A 19792-nucleotide genomic window follows, 5' to 3' on the forward strand; every position below is an offset into this window, starting at 1 on the left:
CAAGAAGTCACTAAGGTGGGAAGAACAGCTGGGAAAGCAAGTAAGAGAAATGAGGGAAGATGTGAAGAAAGGGCCATCGCTCTACCCAAAGGTCTTTAAAAACAAAGATCTTAATTTCTAAGTTGGCCACAAAAGTCCTAAATCAGTGGCAACATTACCAAGTTGAAGAAATATGTCAGGTGGACAAAGCGGAAAACATGCTGTCCCAGAATAATGAATCTTTTCGCAGGAGAAGTATTACAGATCTCTGTCTTCCTTTTTTATAAATCCATTTTTTATCTACTGAGTTTTTCAGTTAGTGGGTACTTTCCTTTTATAATAATTTACAAATGTTTGTTGTGGCTTGTTAATTACTTTTGTAACTCCCACCCAGGTCATTGGGCAGGGCTGCCTATTAGGGTAATTGTGGCCTACCAAGGGGATTGGTCAGTTTTGCCTTAAAAGAGAGCCAATTCAGAGCAGAGAGGAGGAGCCCAGTACCACCACAGAAAAACTGCCAGGAGCCAGCACGTCCTTTGGACGTGGGGTCCCTACACTGAGGAGCTTCTGAACCCAAGAGGCAAGAGAGTGAGCTGTAACCCTGAAGCCAGCGAGAAGCGGTGGCAGGAAAGAACCAGCAGCAGGAAACGGTGTGGTGGGCTTCTCAGCCCGTGGAAGGAGAAAGCTGAGTTCCTTTGGGGAGAGGTGTGCTTCTGAGCAAGAGCCTCTCCTGATGGAAGAACTGTACCCTGAGTGTTCCTGAGCCTGAATTATAACTGTTACTTCCCTAATACCTGTTGCTGTCCAGTCGATTCTGATTCATAGTGACCCCATAGGACAGAGTAGAACTGCCCCATAGAGCTTCCAAGGTGTGCCTGGCGAATTTGGACTGCCAACCCTATAGTTAGCAGCACTTAGCCTCTACACCACCAGGGTTTCCACTTCCCTAATAAACCCCATAATTGTGAGTATGGTCTGTGAGTTCTGTGTGGCCATTGCAATGAGTTACTGACCCTAGCAGAGTAGAGAATGCTGTGGGGTGGGATGGTTGGTGTCAGAATTGGAAAAGATGGCAGAGAGAGGAGGTTTGTCTGACCACCACCTCATGGGAGTCAGCCTTGGGCTGGTGATCTTTGTTCTCCTTCCCCCTTGTGGGGTTGGAGGAGGTCAGATACTGCCCACAAGCCATTTTTACAGTGTTAAGTGTGCTTTACATATATTTTTTCTTTTGTTACGATCACCTTTTTTAGATTTTATTGTTTCTGTCTCGTTATACGCTCTCCCCTTGTCCAGGCCTGTAGCTTCTAGAGAGTGGGTGGTCTTGGAGTCTGAGCTGTGTAATCTGTAAAGCAAGTTATTATCCACCTTATAGGCCTGCTGTTGGAATGTATAATACAATGTGGATAGAAGCATTTATAATGGTTAATCACCAACAAAATAAGATCTTACAGGCCCCTTATCCTAAATACTTTGGATCAGATTTGTTTAAGAATTCTGACATTTCCAAGGTTTAGAAAGGTAATACAGTACATATGCCTGGTTGGGTTTGGCGCTGCACTCAGTGATGAGACACTTGATATTCTGCAGGAAAAGGTACAGATAGGCACACTTAGAGAGGTTAAAAAGCCACCAACAGTCTCCTGTCAGGTCAGGTCAGGTCAGGTTTCTCACCAAATGAGGGTTAAAATCTTTCCATTTCGAAAATTTTGGATTTTGTAACTACAAATAAAAGGCTGTGGACCTTTAATCTTTCAGACACAGATGTGTCTGAAACCAAGCTATTAGCATTGAAAGGAGGGAAAGCCTCAACACAAATAATATCCATATCTGCTGATTAAAAACAAACAGTATTTAATAAATAGCTATTTCATGTGAAAATAGCCTAGAAAATACATAAGATTAAAAAAACAAACAGGGGGTCTTGACACGTTGTAGGCAAGGTGAGCACACTACTATGCCTAAAGGGGAATGGGCGTGTAGAGAGCGAGAATGGGTAGGGTCTACAAAAAGGCTGGATAGTGAGGCAAATCTAAGTTGATTTAAATGCTGCAGAGGATAGGCTTTATTCCACATACACATGGATGCCAGCAAAAAAATGTGTACACCACCTTCAGTGTGTGTTTTTATTTACTAATAAATTACATACACATTCACTGTGCTAATATATTAAAAACATCACAAAAATAAAATTAAATGGAATAAAAATCAAAGTTCTGAAGCTTTCTTCCTAAGCCTCTGTACAAGACACTATTGCTGATGTTAGCTGGGTGACACGACCAAGTCTAAGTTCTAGAAGGAGACACTTGGGGTAGCAATGAAGAGATGTTCCTTTTTTTTTTTTTTGAAGAGTTTCCTAGTCAAAAAGTTTGGGAAATGTTGAATTTACCAATTCAACGGTGTTCCTTGCCTCAAGACTTCTCAAAGAGCCTTTTGTACACAAGTTTTTAGAAGGAGATATGTTATGAAGTGCCCCGTTCTTATTTGACCACAGAAGCCTCTTTGGAAAGAGCATCTTGGGAGAACAATCTCCCACAGAACACAATATGGGGAAGCTGGTCTAAACTAACTTTTCATGTCTTCAGAGTGTTCACTTCCAAAGCAGTGTAACTAAACATCTGTGCAGCTCACAGAACTCTTTGATAATGCAACCTCACGATGGACTCTGAGACAGAACTACCCAGCTAAGCCCCTTCCAGATGCCTGAGCCTTAGAAACTGTGTGAGATAATAAACATTTGTTATCTTAAGCTACTAAGCTTGCCAATAACTTTTTATGAAGCAATAACTAAAACATTGCAAAAATTCATGCATGTCTTAATTTCGTCTTATCCTTTCTCTTTCCACCAACAAATTCTGGTTCATATACCCATCATACAATTTTTGAGTTATGGTAAGAGCTTCTTAATCAGTCTACCAGATTCCCAGCCAACCGAAGACATGCTGTAAAGGTGAGAATAGTTTGGGAAATCTCTAAGTTTGAAAGCACACTAAACCAGAGGCAGGAGGTAGCCTATGGCAATCAGCAGATATGGAAAACTTTCCATTGTTATTTTTACTTTGGTAATTTTTTACTTTTTTTTCCTCTCTGTTTTTGCTTTCTGGGCTCCTAAGGAATAGTAGAATATTTACATCCTTCATATCTCTTAACTCTTGTGGGCAATGGTTTCCTTTTCAGTACATCCTAGTCTGAATTTCATCATTCAATGAGTAAAAACTAAAATCAAACCCACTGCCATCGAGTCGATTCCAACTCATAGCGACCCTGTAGGACAAAGTAGAACTGCCCCATACCATTTCCAAGGAGCACCTGGTGGATTCGAACTGCTGACGTTTTGGTTAGCAGCCGTAGCTCTTAACCACATGCTACCAGTGTTTCCTCAATGAGTAAAGGTGATGGTAAATGAACATTCCAGTTTGTTGAAGAAAAACCAGTAGGTTCTGGTGTCACCAAAGCTAAGAGAAGCAGTGTTCAAAGAATAATTTCAAATTCATTGACAGGTTGAATATAATGAAAATAAAGAAATAATCCTTGCATATGGCAATAGACTGATCACTTTGATAAAAAGCAGTTTTATTGGAGAGTGTCTTAGTTATCCCGTGCTGCTATAACAGAAATACCACAAGTGGATGGCTTCAACAAAGAGAAATTTATTCTCTCAAAGTCTAGGAGGGGTGCCAGCTCCAGGGGAAGGCTTTCTCTCTGTGTAGGCTCTGGGGAAGGTCCTTGTCATCAATCTTCCCCAGTTGAGGAGCTTCTCAGTGCAGGGACCCCACGTCCGAAGGACGCGCTCTGCTCCTGGCTCTTGTTTCTTAATGGTATGAGGTCCCCCTGTTTCTTTGATTGCTTCTTTCTTTTATATCTCGAAAGAGATTGATTTAAGATACAACCTAATCTTATAGATTAAATCCTGCCTCACTAACATAACCTGCATTAATCCCACCTCATTAACATCATAGAGGTAGGATTTACAACACATAGGAAAATCATATCAGATGACAAAATAGTGGACAGTCACACAGTACCAGGAATCATGGCCCAGCCAAATTGATGCACATTTCTGGGGTACACAATTCAATACATGACAGAGATAGAGAGGGAAGAATAGGTCAAAGAAAGATTGAAAAGTGAGGAAATAGGACAACTATTTTAAGTAGATTTGTTCTAAATAATGTTGCTCTTGTTAGCTGCCGTAGAATCAATTCCCACTTATGGCGACCTCATGTGTAATGAGAAGAAGAGGAATAAGACAGCTAAAAAGGTATACAAAATCAAAAGGGGTTTTGTTTTGTTTTCTTTTTGATAAAAAATATGAGTATGCCTTGTAGGCTTATGGGAGTCATTCAATAGGAAGTGAGTAGTTAATGACGTAGAAGAAGACAATCATTGCAGAAGTGATATCCTTGAGAAGGCTGGAGGACATGGGATCCTGAGCAGTAGAGAGGCTTGCTTTGGATGCAAACAGGGACATCTATAATATGATAACAGAAAAAGAAGGCAAAGAATGTGAGTTGATATACCAGGCAGGTTAGTAGATTTGGTGGCAGGAAGGTAAGGGGTTTCCTCTCTTAAACGAGTGTGTTATTTTCCTCCAGGCACATCCAGCTGCTTAGGTGTAAATGCAGAAAAAGCAGATAGTCAGGTTCAAAAGGGGCTAAGGTTTTATCAGGAACTGAAGCGAGTTTACAACTAAATGGTTGCAATAATGGGTCAATAAGTTAATGACCTTAATAAGGAGAAAAACTACAGACTGGAGTAGAGGCACTACAGTAAATGAGACAGTAAGATAAGAATGCTTATCAGGATATGGCACACTTGAAAACAGGGTCTCAAAGGTGGTGCAATTACAGATAATCATCTTTGGAAATGAGAAAGTCAAGGAACTGAGAGGCTCAAAGTGTTGTAGGATTCCACAAATGAATACTGAAGTCTAAACGAATGGTGAGGGTATAGCAGTAGAGAAGGAAGGCTGTGAGTAAGGTGTCAAAGTCATGAGTGATAAGGAGGTTTAGAACATGACAGCAACAAGGAAGGGTGTCCATGGTATAGTCTGACAACATGCACTTCCAAAGTGGTGTGATTTTTAAGGGAAAAAGGAGTAAAAATGTTTTGGATGCAATGATGGGCAACAAGGAAGACATCTACCTCACCACCTTCCAGCTTGCGATTTGTGGGATACGGGCTTCTGTGTGAGAGGCAGAGAGGAATTGGTATCTTCAGGGGACAGGCTATTTTTAATCAGGACAAGAAGATAAAGGAACAGTCAGAGACCAGGTTGAGTTTATCAGGGAGTTTGCTAAATGGTGAGCCATGAGTCCCAGAGGGCATGGGAGAAGAATTTGAGAGGGAAGAGATAGGAGATTGGTTCAAATTAGAAGACAAACAGAGAAGGATGGGATGAGAATATGGGTAATAATGGATGGCTAGAAGGCTTAAACTTCTGGGGTGAGAACGTGATAAAATGTAAGACATTTGAGGATTAATTCTTGTAGTCTATTAAAGAACGGTGTTTCGTTCTATTATACACAGAGTTGCCATGAGTAAGAACCAACTCAATGTCACGTAACAACAACAATAATTAAAGAATGGTAGGCAATCAGTTGGAGATGTAGTCCAGACTACTGAGTCAGAAAACACGGGGCAATTGGACAATGGCTCACTCCTGAAATTAGGGCGGGAAGAGGGGTGGTGATCAGTGCAATAAAAGACAAGGATGAGCACTTACTTCCTAGAAAGCGTGAGAGCTTAATCTATTAAGTTTAAAATTAGCTGAATTTTTTACTCAGCAAGTGTCTTCCAGAAACCTATCTGCACTGCACACAAAATATGCAGCACGACTTCAACAGCCAACTTTTATCCTGAATATATATAACAGTGAAAGGCTAAATCAATTTACTTTCTATATTGTGAGTCTGACACAATCCTCCTGTAAGCCTGGAGTGGTGAGATAAAGTTGAAATAGCTTTATCTCAGACCAACATTTCAGCTACTGAATTCAGGCTGTAACAAAAAATAGAGAAAGAATGTTCATAAACATACACTGAAATGACAGGTTCATTTGGTGAAAATTAATGGGAAAAGGAATTAGACATAAAAAAATTAAAGCACTTGATTGCTGATGTAATCCAATTACTTGTTTCTATTGTATAATTTTATAGCACACTCACAGCTTTTACGTGTGAGATAAATAGCAGCAGCAGTAGCGGCAAAAATAGAATGTTTCAGAAGTGATATCAGTAAAACAGAAGTGATTGAGTTAAAAAATATATACTGACAGCTATCCCAAAGATAAAGTAAGGTAAAGCAGCTGAGAACACATAGTGCATTTTACAGGAAACATTCTTCTATTGACAGATAAAAAACTCTTAGTAACCATAGGCAAAATGAATTCCCAGCAATTCCCTCCCACCCCAAAAGGGCCTTCAGGACATACATTACAAATAGAAAGGATCACAGGAAAAACCATCAATCGCCAAGGTAATTATGAAAAGTTAAAGGACTTCTGCCAATGTGCAGTTTATTATTCTAAAAAATTCATGGCGTGGAATCCAACATCTTCAACATAGAATATCTTGTCTGAGTTAATCCCAAGAGGCCAATCAGGCATTGTGCCTCCTTTTTAGTTGTGGGAGGGGTCAGATACAATAACTTATCCTTCACTTCAGAAGGAATATCTTGACATGCCCCACAACCCTGGACCCCTAGAAATTTCACTGAGGTGGAAGGTGCCTGAATTTTTGTTGGATAAATTTTTCACCCTCTAGCACACAAATGTTTTACCAGTAAGTCTAGAGTCATTGACACTTCTTCCTTACTAGGCCCAATCAGTATAATGTCAGCAAGGTAAGGGCCCAGTTTGACATCTTACAGAAGGGAAAGACAATCAAGGGCCCTGCAACAAAATTATGACATAGGGGTGGAGAGTTGTATACCTCTGCAGTAGGACAGTGAAGGTGTATTGCTAACCTGCCAAGCTGAAGGCAAACTGCTTCTGGTGGTCCTTCAAAACTGGAATCAAGGAAAAGACATTGGCAAGATTAATAGCTGCATACCAGGTACCAGGAGATACATTAATTTACTCAAGCAATGAAACCACATCTGAAAGAGAAGCTGCAGTTGAAGTCACCACCTGGTTAAGTTTAAAATAATCCACTGTCATTTTCCAAGATCTATCCGTTTTTTTTGCACAGGCCAAATAGGTGAGTCGAATGGAGATAGGATGAAAATCACCATCCCTGCATCCTTCAAGAACTTCGTGGTGGCAGTCATCTTTTTAATCCCTCCAGGAATGCAATATTGCTTTTTGTTTACTGTTTTCTTAGGTAAGGGCAGTGCTAATGGCTTCCACTTTGCTTTTACTACCATAACAGCCCTTAGTCCATTTGTCAAAGATCCAGTGTGGGAGTTCTGCCAGTTGCTGAGTATATCTATTTCAATTATGCATTCTGGAACTGGGAAATCACTATAGGGTGGGTTTAGAGACCCACTGGACCCACTGTGAGATGATACTGAGCTAATATGCCATTAATAAGCTGACCTCCATATGCCTACCCTCTGACTGGTGGGCCACAGTGATATTTTGGGTCTCCTGGAATTAGTGTAAGTTCAGAGCCAGTATCCAGTAATCCCTGAAAAGTCTGATTATTTCCTTTTCCCCAAATAAACAAGAACTCTTAAAAGGCTGTAGATCCCTTTGGGGAAAGATTAAAAGTATAAGTTTTTAGCACCATATTGGGGTCCTTCCTCTAGGGGACCTGGCCTCCCCTTCATTCAGTGGGTTGTGGGTCTGTAAACTGGCTCCAGTCTGGGAATTGATTGGGAGCTGTGACTTTATTATGGTGATTTCAGTTAGACTGCTGTTCACTTTACCTAGAATTCTTCCACTTATACAGATCAAATAAATATTTAATAGGTTTCCAGAATTTCACTCTTACAGACTCATGACTAAGTAGCCAACACCATAAGTCCATACAAATCATACTATTGTCATTGCTGCTTTGACTCTGCTGTCCATTATGGTAAACACTTCCATCTTGTCTTTGTCAACTGAGTGCCACCACTTAGCCTATACCACCATGGGGTCTGATCAACTCCATTGCAGCTAAGTGTTTTAATGCAGTTAGGGCAGTTCCAACTGTCAAATGTGACTTACATAAAATAACAATCTCAGTAATCTTCAAGGATGCTGGGAATCCTTTCACAAATTTGTCCATCAGCGTTGTAGTGAAAGGTGTGTCCTCTGGATACTTCATGGATTGTGGTCTGGGGTCCAACCTAATGAGTCCACTCTAACATGCCAATTTCCCTAAGCCTTTGGATACCCTCTTCTACAGTACACCAAAGCAGGTCTGGTAATTTAACTTGATTTAGTGTAGGCCATTTTTACTGCATAATCCATGCTTCAGCGAACCAACCAAATAAACTATTAGCTCCTTTCCTAACCTCTCAAGTTGAAACACTGAATGAAGAATCTATGCTTAGTGGGCCCATATCAGTAAAGTCACACTGATCTAACTTTATGTTCTTTGCGTCATTATCCCACACCCTTAAGCCATCCCCACACATATTCCCCAGATTTCTGTTTGTACATATTAGAAAAGTCAAGCAGTATTTTGGAGTGTAGCATACCTCCTCCTGGGTCACACTTTGCACATCACCTCTTGGAGATTGCTGGGACTTAAATCTAATTATAAGTCTAGAAGCAAAAATGGGTTGTGGGGATGTGTTCTGAGAACACTGGTCAATGTCTTACAGGGCATCTGCCTCAGGCTATGCCCCAGGCAATGACTCAGGCACCACCCCAGGCTACATCTCAGACAAAGACTCTTGAGACACAGCTGGGCTAATCTCATCAGACATGGGTGGAGAGGCTATGGTTTTACTGGGGAGGGTGTATTAGCAGACAAAGATTGGAACAGTGTCTTCAGATGACAGTGAGTGGGCTGGTTCTGTTGGCAGGGGTGACTGAATAGAATTTAGGGGCTTAGTGTCCCCAGCTTCCTGATTATCTACCCATATGATCCCATCCCAGTTTCAGAATCCCATTTCTTCCCAATCAATGCCCTCACTTTCACTTCAGACACCATTCAAGGCTGGGAATTCAATTGGCATTGTAATTCAGTCACTCTTACAATGAGATTCTGCATTTGTTTCTTGGCAATATCACCTCTGTTACTATAAGAAATAAGGCTTTTTCCAACACAACTTGACAAAAACAAGGTCATGGAAGCTCCACAGACACGTCCAAATTCCCTGAGGGACCAAATTACTGAGGGCTGTGGGGACCATGGTCTCAGGGAACATCTAGCTCAATTGGCATAACATAGTTCATAAAGAAAACTTTCTACATTCTACTTTGGGGAGTAGTATCCAGGGTCTTAAAAGCTTGTGAATGGCCATCTAAGATACGCCACTGGTCTCACCCTGTCTGGAACACGGAAGAATGAAAAAAACCAAAGACACAGAGAAAGATTAGTCCAAAGGACAAATGGACTACAAGTACCACAGCCTCCACCAGACTGAGTCCAGCATAACTAGATGGTGCCTGGCTATGACCACCAACTGCTCTGACAGAGAACAAAACAGAGAGTCTGGCATAGACCTGGAGAAAAATGTAGAACAAAATTCTAACTCACACACACACAAAAAGTCAGACTTACTGATCTGACAGAGACTGGAGAAACACTGAGAGTGTGGTCCCCACACACCCTTTTAGCTCAGTACTGAAGTCACTCCTGAGGTTCACCCTTCAGCCAAACATTAGACAGGCACATAAAATAAAATAGACTAAATGGGCACACCAGCCCAGGGGCAAGAATGAGAAGGCAGGATGGGAACTGGTAAGCTGGTAAGGGGACCTAAGGTTGAGAAGGGGAGAGTGTTGACATATTGTGGGGTTGGCAACCAATGTCATAAAACAATACGTATATTAATTGTTTAATGAGAAGCTAGTTTGCTCTGTAAACTTCCATTTTAAGTACAATTAAAAAAAGAAAGAAAGAAGGCTTCCTTTCAAGGCACAAGTGACAACTTTGAAGTCCTTTATGTGGCGCTTGAGCTGTGACTCTGAAACTCTGAGCTCATCTCTTTTCTTCCACCACTTTGTCTAGCGAAAGTAGGACCTACAAACCAGCCTCCTTATGCTCCTTCTGATAAAGCTGTAGAAAAACATCAAACATGTAATCATCCAGAGCCTCACCTCTCACCAATACTTGATCTATTGGTGGTGATATGTAGTGTATTTCTATTGCCACTGCACACAAGAATTAGCAGTGCCCTCTTTACTACTGGAAGCTCAGTCATCAATATCTTTAAGATTAACCAGACTTAAGAACCAATTTAGAAAAGTCATCCTTACAATTTTGTTTATTTAGAATGACGCTCGGTATGGAATGTCTTAGGCTGGGTTCTCCAGAGAGGCAAAACCAGAGATAGAGAGATTTATCTCAAGGAAATGGCTCATAGTGTTGTAAAGGCTGTCAGATCCAAAGTCCGTGGGTCTGGCATCAGGCTGGAGGCTTTCCTGACTCATGTAGTTCCAGGGGTTGATGAACCCAAGACTGGCATGTCACATACCAGGTCACTGGTTCACAGATTACAGAGGCTGATGAATCCAAGATTGGCAGATAAGACAGCAGGCTGCTGACTCACAGGCTGTGGAAGCCAATGAATCCCAAGATCAGCAGGCAATACAGCAGGGCATTGACTCAAGTCTCAAGAACTGGAGGTCAGATGATGATGAGCTGGATGCAGGATCCAGAGTGAGAAAAAGCCAGTGAGCTTTGCCAGAACATCCATATATATTGGATCCAGGTCACACCCCCGAGGAAACTGCCCTTACAACTGATTGGGTGATCACATCATGGCAGTGATTACATTATATCATAAACTGGAGGATAATGATGTCATTACATAACTGCCTTATTACATCATTATATAACTGCCAAACTATATCATTACATATCTGCCAAACTACATCATTACATAACTGCCAAACCATTGAGAATCATGGCCCAGCCAAGTTCGCACACAACCTTAACCGTCACAAAGACCTTTGAAGATTGTCCTAAAAACTATTAAGAATACATTTCTAAAGTACTGGTTTAATATTGCAGTGTGCACCTTGTTGTTGTTAGGTGTTGTGGAGTCAGTTCCAACTCAGAGTGACCCTATGTACAACAGAATGAAACACTGCCTGGTCCTGCACCACCCTCACAATTGTTGCCATGTTTGAGTCCACTGTTGTAGCCACTGTATCAATACATCTCATCAAGAGTTTTCCTCTTTTTCACTGACTGTCTTCTTAACTACATATGATGTCCTTCTCCAGTGGTTGGTTACTCCTGATAACATGTCCAAAGGACATGAGACAAAGTCTCATCATCCTCCCTTTTAAGGAGCAATCTGGTTGTACTTCTTCCAAGACAGATGTGTTTGTTCTTCTGGCAGTCTGTTGTATACTCAATATTCTTAGTCAACACCATAATTCGAATGCATCATTTCTTCTTCAGTCTTCTTCATTCATTGTCTAGCTTTCATACGTGTATGAGATGCCATGTCTTGGGTCAGGTACACCTTGGTCCTCAAAGTGACATCTTTGATTTTTAACACTTTAAAGAGTCGTTTGCAGCAGATCTGACCAATGCAATTCATCATTTGATTTCTTAGCTGCTGCTTTCATGGGTGTTGATTGTGGATCCAAGTAAAATGAAATCCTTGACAACTTCAGGCTTTTCTCCATTTATCATGATGTTGCTTACTGGTCCTGTTGGGAGGATTTTTGTTTTCTTTATGTTGAGGCGTAATTCATACTGAAGGCTGTAATCTTTGACCTTCATCAGAAAGTACTTCAAGTCCTCTTCACTTTCAGTAAGCAAGACTGTGTCATTTGCATATCACAGGTTGTGAATGAGTCTTCCTCCAATCCTGATGCTGCATTCTTCTTCATATAGTCCAGCTTCTTGCTCATTTGCTCAGTATATAGATTGAATAAGTATAGTGAAAGGATACAACCTTGATGCACACCTTTCTTGATTTTAAACCACACAGTATCCCCTTGTTCTATTTGAACAAATGTACTGAGTTTTAAATAATCACATAGACTTGAATAACTACTCTTTTTACTCCTGTTCTTGTTTCCTATGTTTTTTTCTTACGTAGAAGCAGAGATTCCTGAAACCACATATTGAAGTGTTGATAAAAATCTAACCAAATAAAGGCTGAGAAAAATTATAGTGATTTTATGACTTTATTTTCATGTTAGTTTCTACATCCTTACCTGTAATAAATACAATTTAGACTCTTTTCCCCATGGTAACCCATGTCTTCAGTAGGTAGGTTCTCCCACTAATTTCAAAAGAGAAAGATTAGACTAGAAAAGTGTTAGCAGTGTCTGTCCACACAAAGGATCAGTACACAGCTAATAAGGAAATGAGGAAAGTCTCCAAAATAAAGTGAAAAAATCAAAGTACAGAACAGTATATAGTATACGTGCCATCTTTGCTGTAATGTGATAGAAACTGTACACACTGACTCTTAAATGTATTTGAAAATGTAATTGGTCAGGAATAGCCAGGGAAATCTTGAGGAAGAGCAAAGCTAAAAGAATACAGGATATCATGATCTATTAGAAAGTTAAAATAATTAAGAGAGTGTGGTATTAACACAGAAATAGATGAACAGATCAAAAGTAGAGTGTCCAGAAACAGAGGCACACGTTATCTGGTCACCTGACTTATGACAAATGTGCAGTGAGGAAAGAATTATCCTTTTAACAAATGGTGCTGGGTCAACTGAATAACCATACTGGAAAAAAAAAATAATAATAAACCTTCCTTCCAACAGATTTAAAAAATTAGTGTGAAAGATAAAACTATAAAGTTTTTGGAAGAGAACACCTTTGTGCCTTAAGGTAAGCAAACAAATAAAAAACCAAAAAGATCATAAAAGCACTAATTGAAAAGGAAACAAATTGATAAACTGAACTGTTAGAATTAGTAACAGTTCCTCAAAAGACACCACTAAAGGAGTGAAAAGGCAAGCCACAAAATAAGAGAAGATAATGCAATAAGTATATCCAACAAAGAATTTGTATGCCAAATATATAAAGAACTTGTACAAATCAATACGAAAAAAAACAGCAATACAATAGAAAATGGGTAAAGAATAACAGGCACTTCACAAAACAAGCTACACAAAGAGCCAAAGACGTATGAAAAAGTGCTCAGTTCCATTAGTTACCAAGGAAATGCAAAATAAAACCCCAGTGGTAGTGATATACCACGTAGCAACAAGCATACCAGAATTGCTATAATTAGTAAGACAATAACTATCAAACGTTAATGAGGACAAATGTAAATTCTCGTACTGTCCTGGTGGGAGTATAAATTAGCACAACCACTTTTAAAGTTTTTTTAGCTTTCTTATGATCCATCAATTACATTCCTAAATATATATTCAATAGAAATGCTGATATTTACTTGCCAAATTACATGTATAAGAATGTTAATAGCAGCACTGTTTGTAATAGCCTAAAAATGGATGTCATCGATTATAGACAGGATGCAAAATTATAACACATTCACACAAAGGAATACTATGAAGCAATGTAGGCTTGCATGTTGCTATCATGTTGAACAGGTTTCAATAGAGCTTCCAGTCTAACACAAACTAGGAAGAAAGGTCTGGAAATCTACTTCCAAAAATCAGCTAATGAAAACCCTAAGGATCACAAAGGTTCAATCTTAAACTGATCCAAGGTGATGGCACAGGACCAGGCAGCATTTCGTTCTGTTGTGTATGGGGTCGCCATGTGTCACAGTTGACACTACAATAGCTAACAACAATATAAAACAATGACATTGAATGAACATACAACACCATGAACAATTCTCACAAATAATGTTCAGCTGAAGGAACTAGACATAAACACATAATGTACAAGTCTTTCACTGAAAGTTAAAAAACTGTGAAAACTAATGTCTGGTGTTAAAAGTCAAATAGTGGTTCTCCTTAAAGGGCAGTGGGGAGCCAAGGGGATAGTTAAAGCAAAAGACCAAGAGAGGGCTTGTGGGGTGCTGGTGACGTTTCTTCATCTGGTGCTTCTTCCATGGATGTGTTCATTTTGCAAAAACTCACTGAGCTTGTACACTCAGGATTTGCATACTTTCCTATATATATTTTATACACCAATAACGAGTTTACAAAAAAATGAATGAACAAATAAGCCAATTTGAATATGTCCCACTGGTCAAAGATGGGTCAACTTGAACATCAAGAAAAGGTCATCAGTATTTTGAAACACATCAAATATATTTAAACCCAGAAATTTATAACCACATGGAGAAAAATATCATTGGTCACCTTTGGAGATGATCAGTGCACCAACTCATTATTCTAAAAACTGGCAAAATAAAGAGAAATAATCAAGCATTATCCTTCCTTTCCTATATGAATTATATTTCCCAAGTAATTAAATAGGTAATGTGAGAACGTTCTTCTTAGTAGAATTCCTGATAATAAATACAAAAGGAATGATAGAAGTAGAAAGTTAGCATTTTTCAACCTATAGTGAAATAACATGGAGCCTGGGTGGCGCAGTGGTTAACAGCTCGGCTACTAACCAAAAGGACGACAGTTCGAGTCTACCAGCTGCTCCTTGGAAACTCTATGAGGCAGTTCTACTCTGTCCTGTGGGGTTGCTATGAGTCAGAATTGACTCCACAGTAACAGGTATGGTGCGCCAGTAATGAAATAACAGTATGTGTCCGTCGATATGGTGCACCAAGAAGCACAAGGCATCACATTAATGAACCTGAAACTAATCTGGTCTTTGGCTCTAAATGCAGGGGTTACAGGAACACATTCAATGACATCCCCAGAATATAACCAGCCACGTTCAGAGTGTGGGAAATTTTACAGGGCAAACGACCTGATTTCTTCAAAAAAGAAATGCCATAGGAGAAAATGTAAGGGGACAGCTGACTGTTATAGAATGAGACTTGAAAAAAATAGCAATTGAATCAACGTGTGGACTTATTTGGGTCTTGATTCAAACAAACCAACTATTAAAAGATGTTTTTAGATAATACAGGAAAACAACATGGAATGGATATTAAATAGTATTAAAGAATTATTGTTAATGTGTTATAATTATGTTTCAAAATATCAGTCGTTGGAGATGCTACTAAACTATTTGTGAATAAAATTATATAATGTCCGGTATTTGCTTTCAAAACACTGCAGTGAAAAGAAGGGATGGTGGTATCTGAAACAGGACTGGCCAATTGTTGATAATTGTTGGTACTCTGGGATGTGTACACAGTGGTCCACTTTTGAGACTGTTCGAAATTTCATACACCAAGGACTTACCCCGTCTTTGGCTTTCACCAAGAGATCATAGGTGGCTGGATCCCTTTCCCTGTCCATATCTTGAGAAACACAGATTCGTCCATCATGTGGGTCGATCTGGAATGCTTGAGGTGCTTCATAGCTTTGGAATCCATCATAAAGAGAATATTCAACAAAGCCATAGAGTCCTGCATCTGCATCGGAAGCTTTCACCTGCAAACGGGAGGTTTATCAGTCAGGAAGTTGGTCATAAATTATTATAATGATTTGCATAGCCAAGTAACCACCAGTTCTTCACAAAGGTAGGCTTTGGTTTTATATGGTATCTCTCTCCCTCTTACTTCTGTGACAACCCACGCTCCATTTTCCTCCTTCCATTTGGAGGTCTCCTTTTCAGACTGTCTTGCCCATTCCTATGATCCCATTCATGTGATATCTGAAAGTTTAGCTCTGGGGCTCAGCCCTGGGTCCTCTTGTCTTTTTATTCCTTTCGCATTATCTAGGTGATCGCCTCCATTCTCAAGGGTTTAAAAACATCCATATGTTAATCACTTCATAACTTATTTGTTGATTCCTTCTCATACTTCAGTCCTTTAAATGGTGGGTTCACCCCTCCCCATACCCTTTGGGAGCAGCAAGGGAACACCAAAGGAATCAAGGCAGTAAGTGGTACCATGACTAGTAATTCAATCCAACTGGCAGGATTCACAGGGAGTAGGAGCTCTAGAGTCTTCCAGGCCAGATCTCCCTTCCAGGGAACAACGTCTCAATAGTTGCCATTTCCAAGGCGTGCAGACTGAGTGCTGCACAAAGGCTCCTGGCCCAGCAGGCAAGTGGGAACGGAAACCAGCCCATGCTCTGCTTGCCAAGGCATACACTCTGATGTGGGCTGCCCAGAGGAAAGGACACCTTTTTCTTTGCCTGTAAGTACCATTTATGCTAACAGCATCCCTAAGCCTGGCAGGAAAAAAAGAAAACAACTGGAATTTTGAAAGCACATAACTTATTTATACTAACTATGGGAGTATACAGTGAGACATACAACAGGTTGTACGGTACTCAGAAAATTCTTGAGCTAACAGGCTCAGTAACATTCCTTTGAATTATAACTCAATAGCAATATCAAATATCTATATAGCACTTCAGATTAAAAACAGCACTTTAAGGGAAGAGCAACAAAAATAGATATGTTAATATATGTAAAAGCCTATTCTATAGGTACTAGTCTCTAAGAACTTAACATACTTTGCATACTTATAGCCCTATGGAGCCCCGGTGGTGCAGTGGTTAAGAGCTACAGCTGCTAGCCAAAAGGTTGGCAGTTTGAATCCACCAGCCACTCCTTGGAAACCCTATGGGGCAGTTCTACTCTGTCCTATAGGGTCGCTACAAGTTGAAATCAACTTGATGGCAACTGGTTTAGGTTTTTTTGCAGGGGGGTTATAACCCTATAAGATACTAATACTTCATTTTACATATCAGAAAAATTAAGGCTCAGATTGCTTAAGTAAGTTGCCCAGAATCACATAGCTAATATGTGTCAAAACTGAGATTCAAATGCAGGCATTTGGGCACCAGAGGACACACACTTAATGACCACCCTTCCAAAGCTGGCCCCTTGTCATTTCATTCTTTGTTTACTGAAAAAACATTCCAAGAAACTCCTGACCCTTCTCCAAGGGTAAATTTACTAGATCACATATAACACCATCCCAAGTAACTGTTTACCTCAAATGCATGTGGTTTCTCACTCTATCATTAACATGAAGAAAGAAGTTATGGATTGAATTGTGTCCCTCCAAAAAATATACCTGTGGATGAAATCACCTTTGGGAATAAAGTTTTCTTAGTTATGTTAATGAGGCCATATCAGTGTAGGCTGTGTCCTAAATCAAATCATTTCTGAGTTATAAGGAACATTTTGGCTTAGAGACAAGCAAACACAGACAGGGGAAGACAGCTGGCATGTGAAGATGGCCATGGAACAGAGGATGGCTGGATGAGACAAGGATCATCCCACAGAGCCCTCAGAAATAAAGCCTTTCCCTAAAGCTGGTGCTCTGAATTTAGAATTCTCCCCTCCTAATCTGTGAGAAAATAAGTTTCTGTTGTTTAGAGCCACCCACTTTGGATACTTCTGTTACATACAGCAGCACTAGGTAACTAAGACAAAAGTAACCAGCAGTGATGCGCCTGCTTCACTGTCTGAGCTGAACCTTCTATCCCACGTGATCAAGTTCCAAATGAGTTCCAGAAAGTAGGAAAAAATAGATAAGGTGATGACAACTGGAAATAGAAGAGAATTAAGAGGATCAATTCAGCAGGACCAATATCCAGTTAATAAGCATTCCAGAAAAAAAAAAAAAAAGAGACTAGGAAAAATAAGAAAATGAAGGGAGCAGCTATTTCTTTGGTTCACGAGGGTGCACATTATAACCGGGGAAAATAGAGATGGAGGAAGCACTCTGACTTTAACTTCCTCAGCCCAGAAGTTCAGATCAGTTCACATTTCCCTGGACAGAACTTGTCACATGGCCCCAATCTAACTGTAATGGAGACTGGGAAATGTAAAGAATCACAAGGATATTTGTTGAATACAAAGAATCTTTGCCACAGGTGCCATTTAGTCTTTATACAAAGACAAGCATCCAAGTAGCCGCTATTGCATAGTGAAATGTAAGCAAGTGGAAAGTTATATCCAAAGGAGGCTCCCCAATGTGATCCACTATAGATTTAATTTTAGAGAATAACTCTGGTAGCTCTGGTAAGGCTTTTTGGAGGGAGGCAGAGTAGATGAAGATCAGTCACTTACTTTACCTAGCCAGTGTGCACCCTTATGGACAGAAGAAACAGCAGCTCCTCTCATTTTCACTGTTCTCTATTCTCCACGTTACCAGTTATCCTACTATATTCCAAAAAATCACAGACCAACTCTTCATCAGCACAATATATATACAGGAGCTACACCTTTATTATAATGCTTCTCAATGAAACCCCATCCCAGTAACACGTTCAATGGCCCAAGTTCTCAATATGCCTGCCCTTTCATCCTGTTCTATCTTGAGCATATACCTGGAATGTGACTTTTAGGGCTCTTTGTGTAGTTTACTCTACCAGGGCTTTGTTTTGGTTTGAACCCCTGCTGAGAATTGGCATTTCCACTCCAGATATACTCAATCAGAATCTACATTTTAAAAAGATCTCCACGTGATTTTTATTTATAATAAATTTTGAGGACCACTGCTTTACTAGTGGTTCTCAGAGCTGGTCCCTAACCAGCAGCAGTAGCGTGGCCTGGGACTTGTTAGAAACGCAAATTCTCAGCAGGGGAAGTTTTACCCCCTAGTGGACATTTGACACTATCTGGAGATATTTTTGCTTCTCGCAACTCGGAAGGGGGTGCTACTGTCATCTACTGCGTAGAAGCCAGAGATGCTACTAAACATTCTACAATGATATGACAGCCTCCCACAATAAAGAATTATCGGGCCCAAATGTCAATGGTGCTGTGGTTGAGAAACTCTGGGCCTAATGAAAGTCTTACTATTTTCCCACTGTTATTGTCTAATTTTTTCCAACTGATGGCGCAGCCTCTCAAATTAATCTTCATTCTCACCTATCTCATATTCTCTGACAAAGATATTCATCCTGTGCAACCAGTGAACGTATTTACAAATTATTCTTCTAACCAGATGGACTGAACCAGGAAATCCACAAACTTCCCCTCTAAGAAGAACCAAACTTCAAACAATTGGGTCTATTCCATTCCGACACCTGTTAATAATTTAGTAGTTCCAAGTTCCCCAAGACACTAACATATCTTCTAAAACCCTATGATATTCTCAACAATCTGGGCTTGTTTGGGAAACGAATATGATTAACTTTAAATGCTAAAACTTATTCTCATCCTTCAGTAGCACATATTAAAAAGTGAGGGAGTTCTGGTGGTGCAATGGTGAATATGCTCAGCTTCTAACTGGAAGGTTGGCAGTTCAAACCCACCAGCTGATCCATGACAGAAAAATATGGTAGTCTGCTTCCATAAGGATTACAGCCTTAGAAACCCTATGGGGCAGTTCTGCTCCATCCTAGAGGCTCACTGTGAGTCAGAATCCACTTTATGTCAATGGGTGTTCGTTATTAACAAGTGACTTGACTTATATAAAAAATTTGCTTATTTCCACTTTCAGAACCTTTTTCTTATCTGGACTTTTGACAAAGCAAAATATAGGGAGTCAACAGTGGGCTAAGAGTACTGATCTCACTTTATGCTAGCAGTTCAGAATCTGAGTTTCAGAATCATAAAATAAGAATATATTCCTCCCTGCTTTGGCACAACCCTCTAAAATTATTGACCTAGCATATCCGAACAACATATTACACCTACTAAAAATTGGGTCTTGAACGCCTAGAATTAATTTGGCATTTTTAGGAGGTTTCTATTTTCCAATATCCACTGACTGACATA

General features: G+C 40.0%; 1 protein-coding gene across 1 annotated transcript in view; it reads right to left on the bottom strand.

The window, feature by feature from the left end:
- DCHS2 (dachsous cadherin-related 2) overlaps positions 1-19792 on the bottom strand; it is a 387869-nt gene that overhangs the window by 165271 nt on the left and 202806 nt on the right. Inside the window, exon 2 of the mRNA XM_064267620.1 lies at positions 15346-15537. Coding sequence (XP_064123690.1) covers positions 15346-15537 — 192 coding nt within the window. The remainder of the gene's footprint in view (positions 1-15345; positions 15538-19792) is intronic.

Source organism: Loxodonta africana, chromosome 13, assembly GCF_030014295.1.
Source record: "Loxodonta africana isolate mLoxAfr1 chromosome 13, mLoxAfr1.hap2, whole genome shotgun sequence".
Taxonomy (NCBI): domain Eukaryota; kingdom Metazoa; phylum Chordata; class Mammalia; order Proboscidea; family Elephantidae; genus Loxodonta; species Loxodonta africana.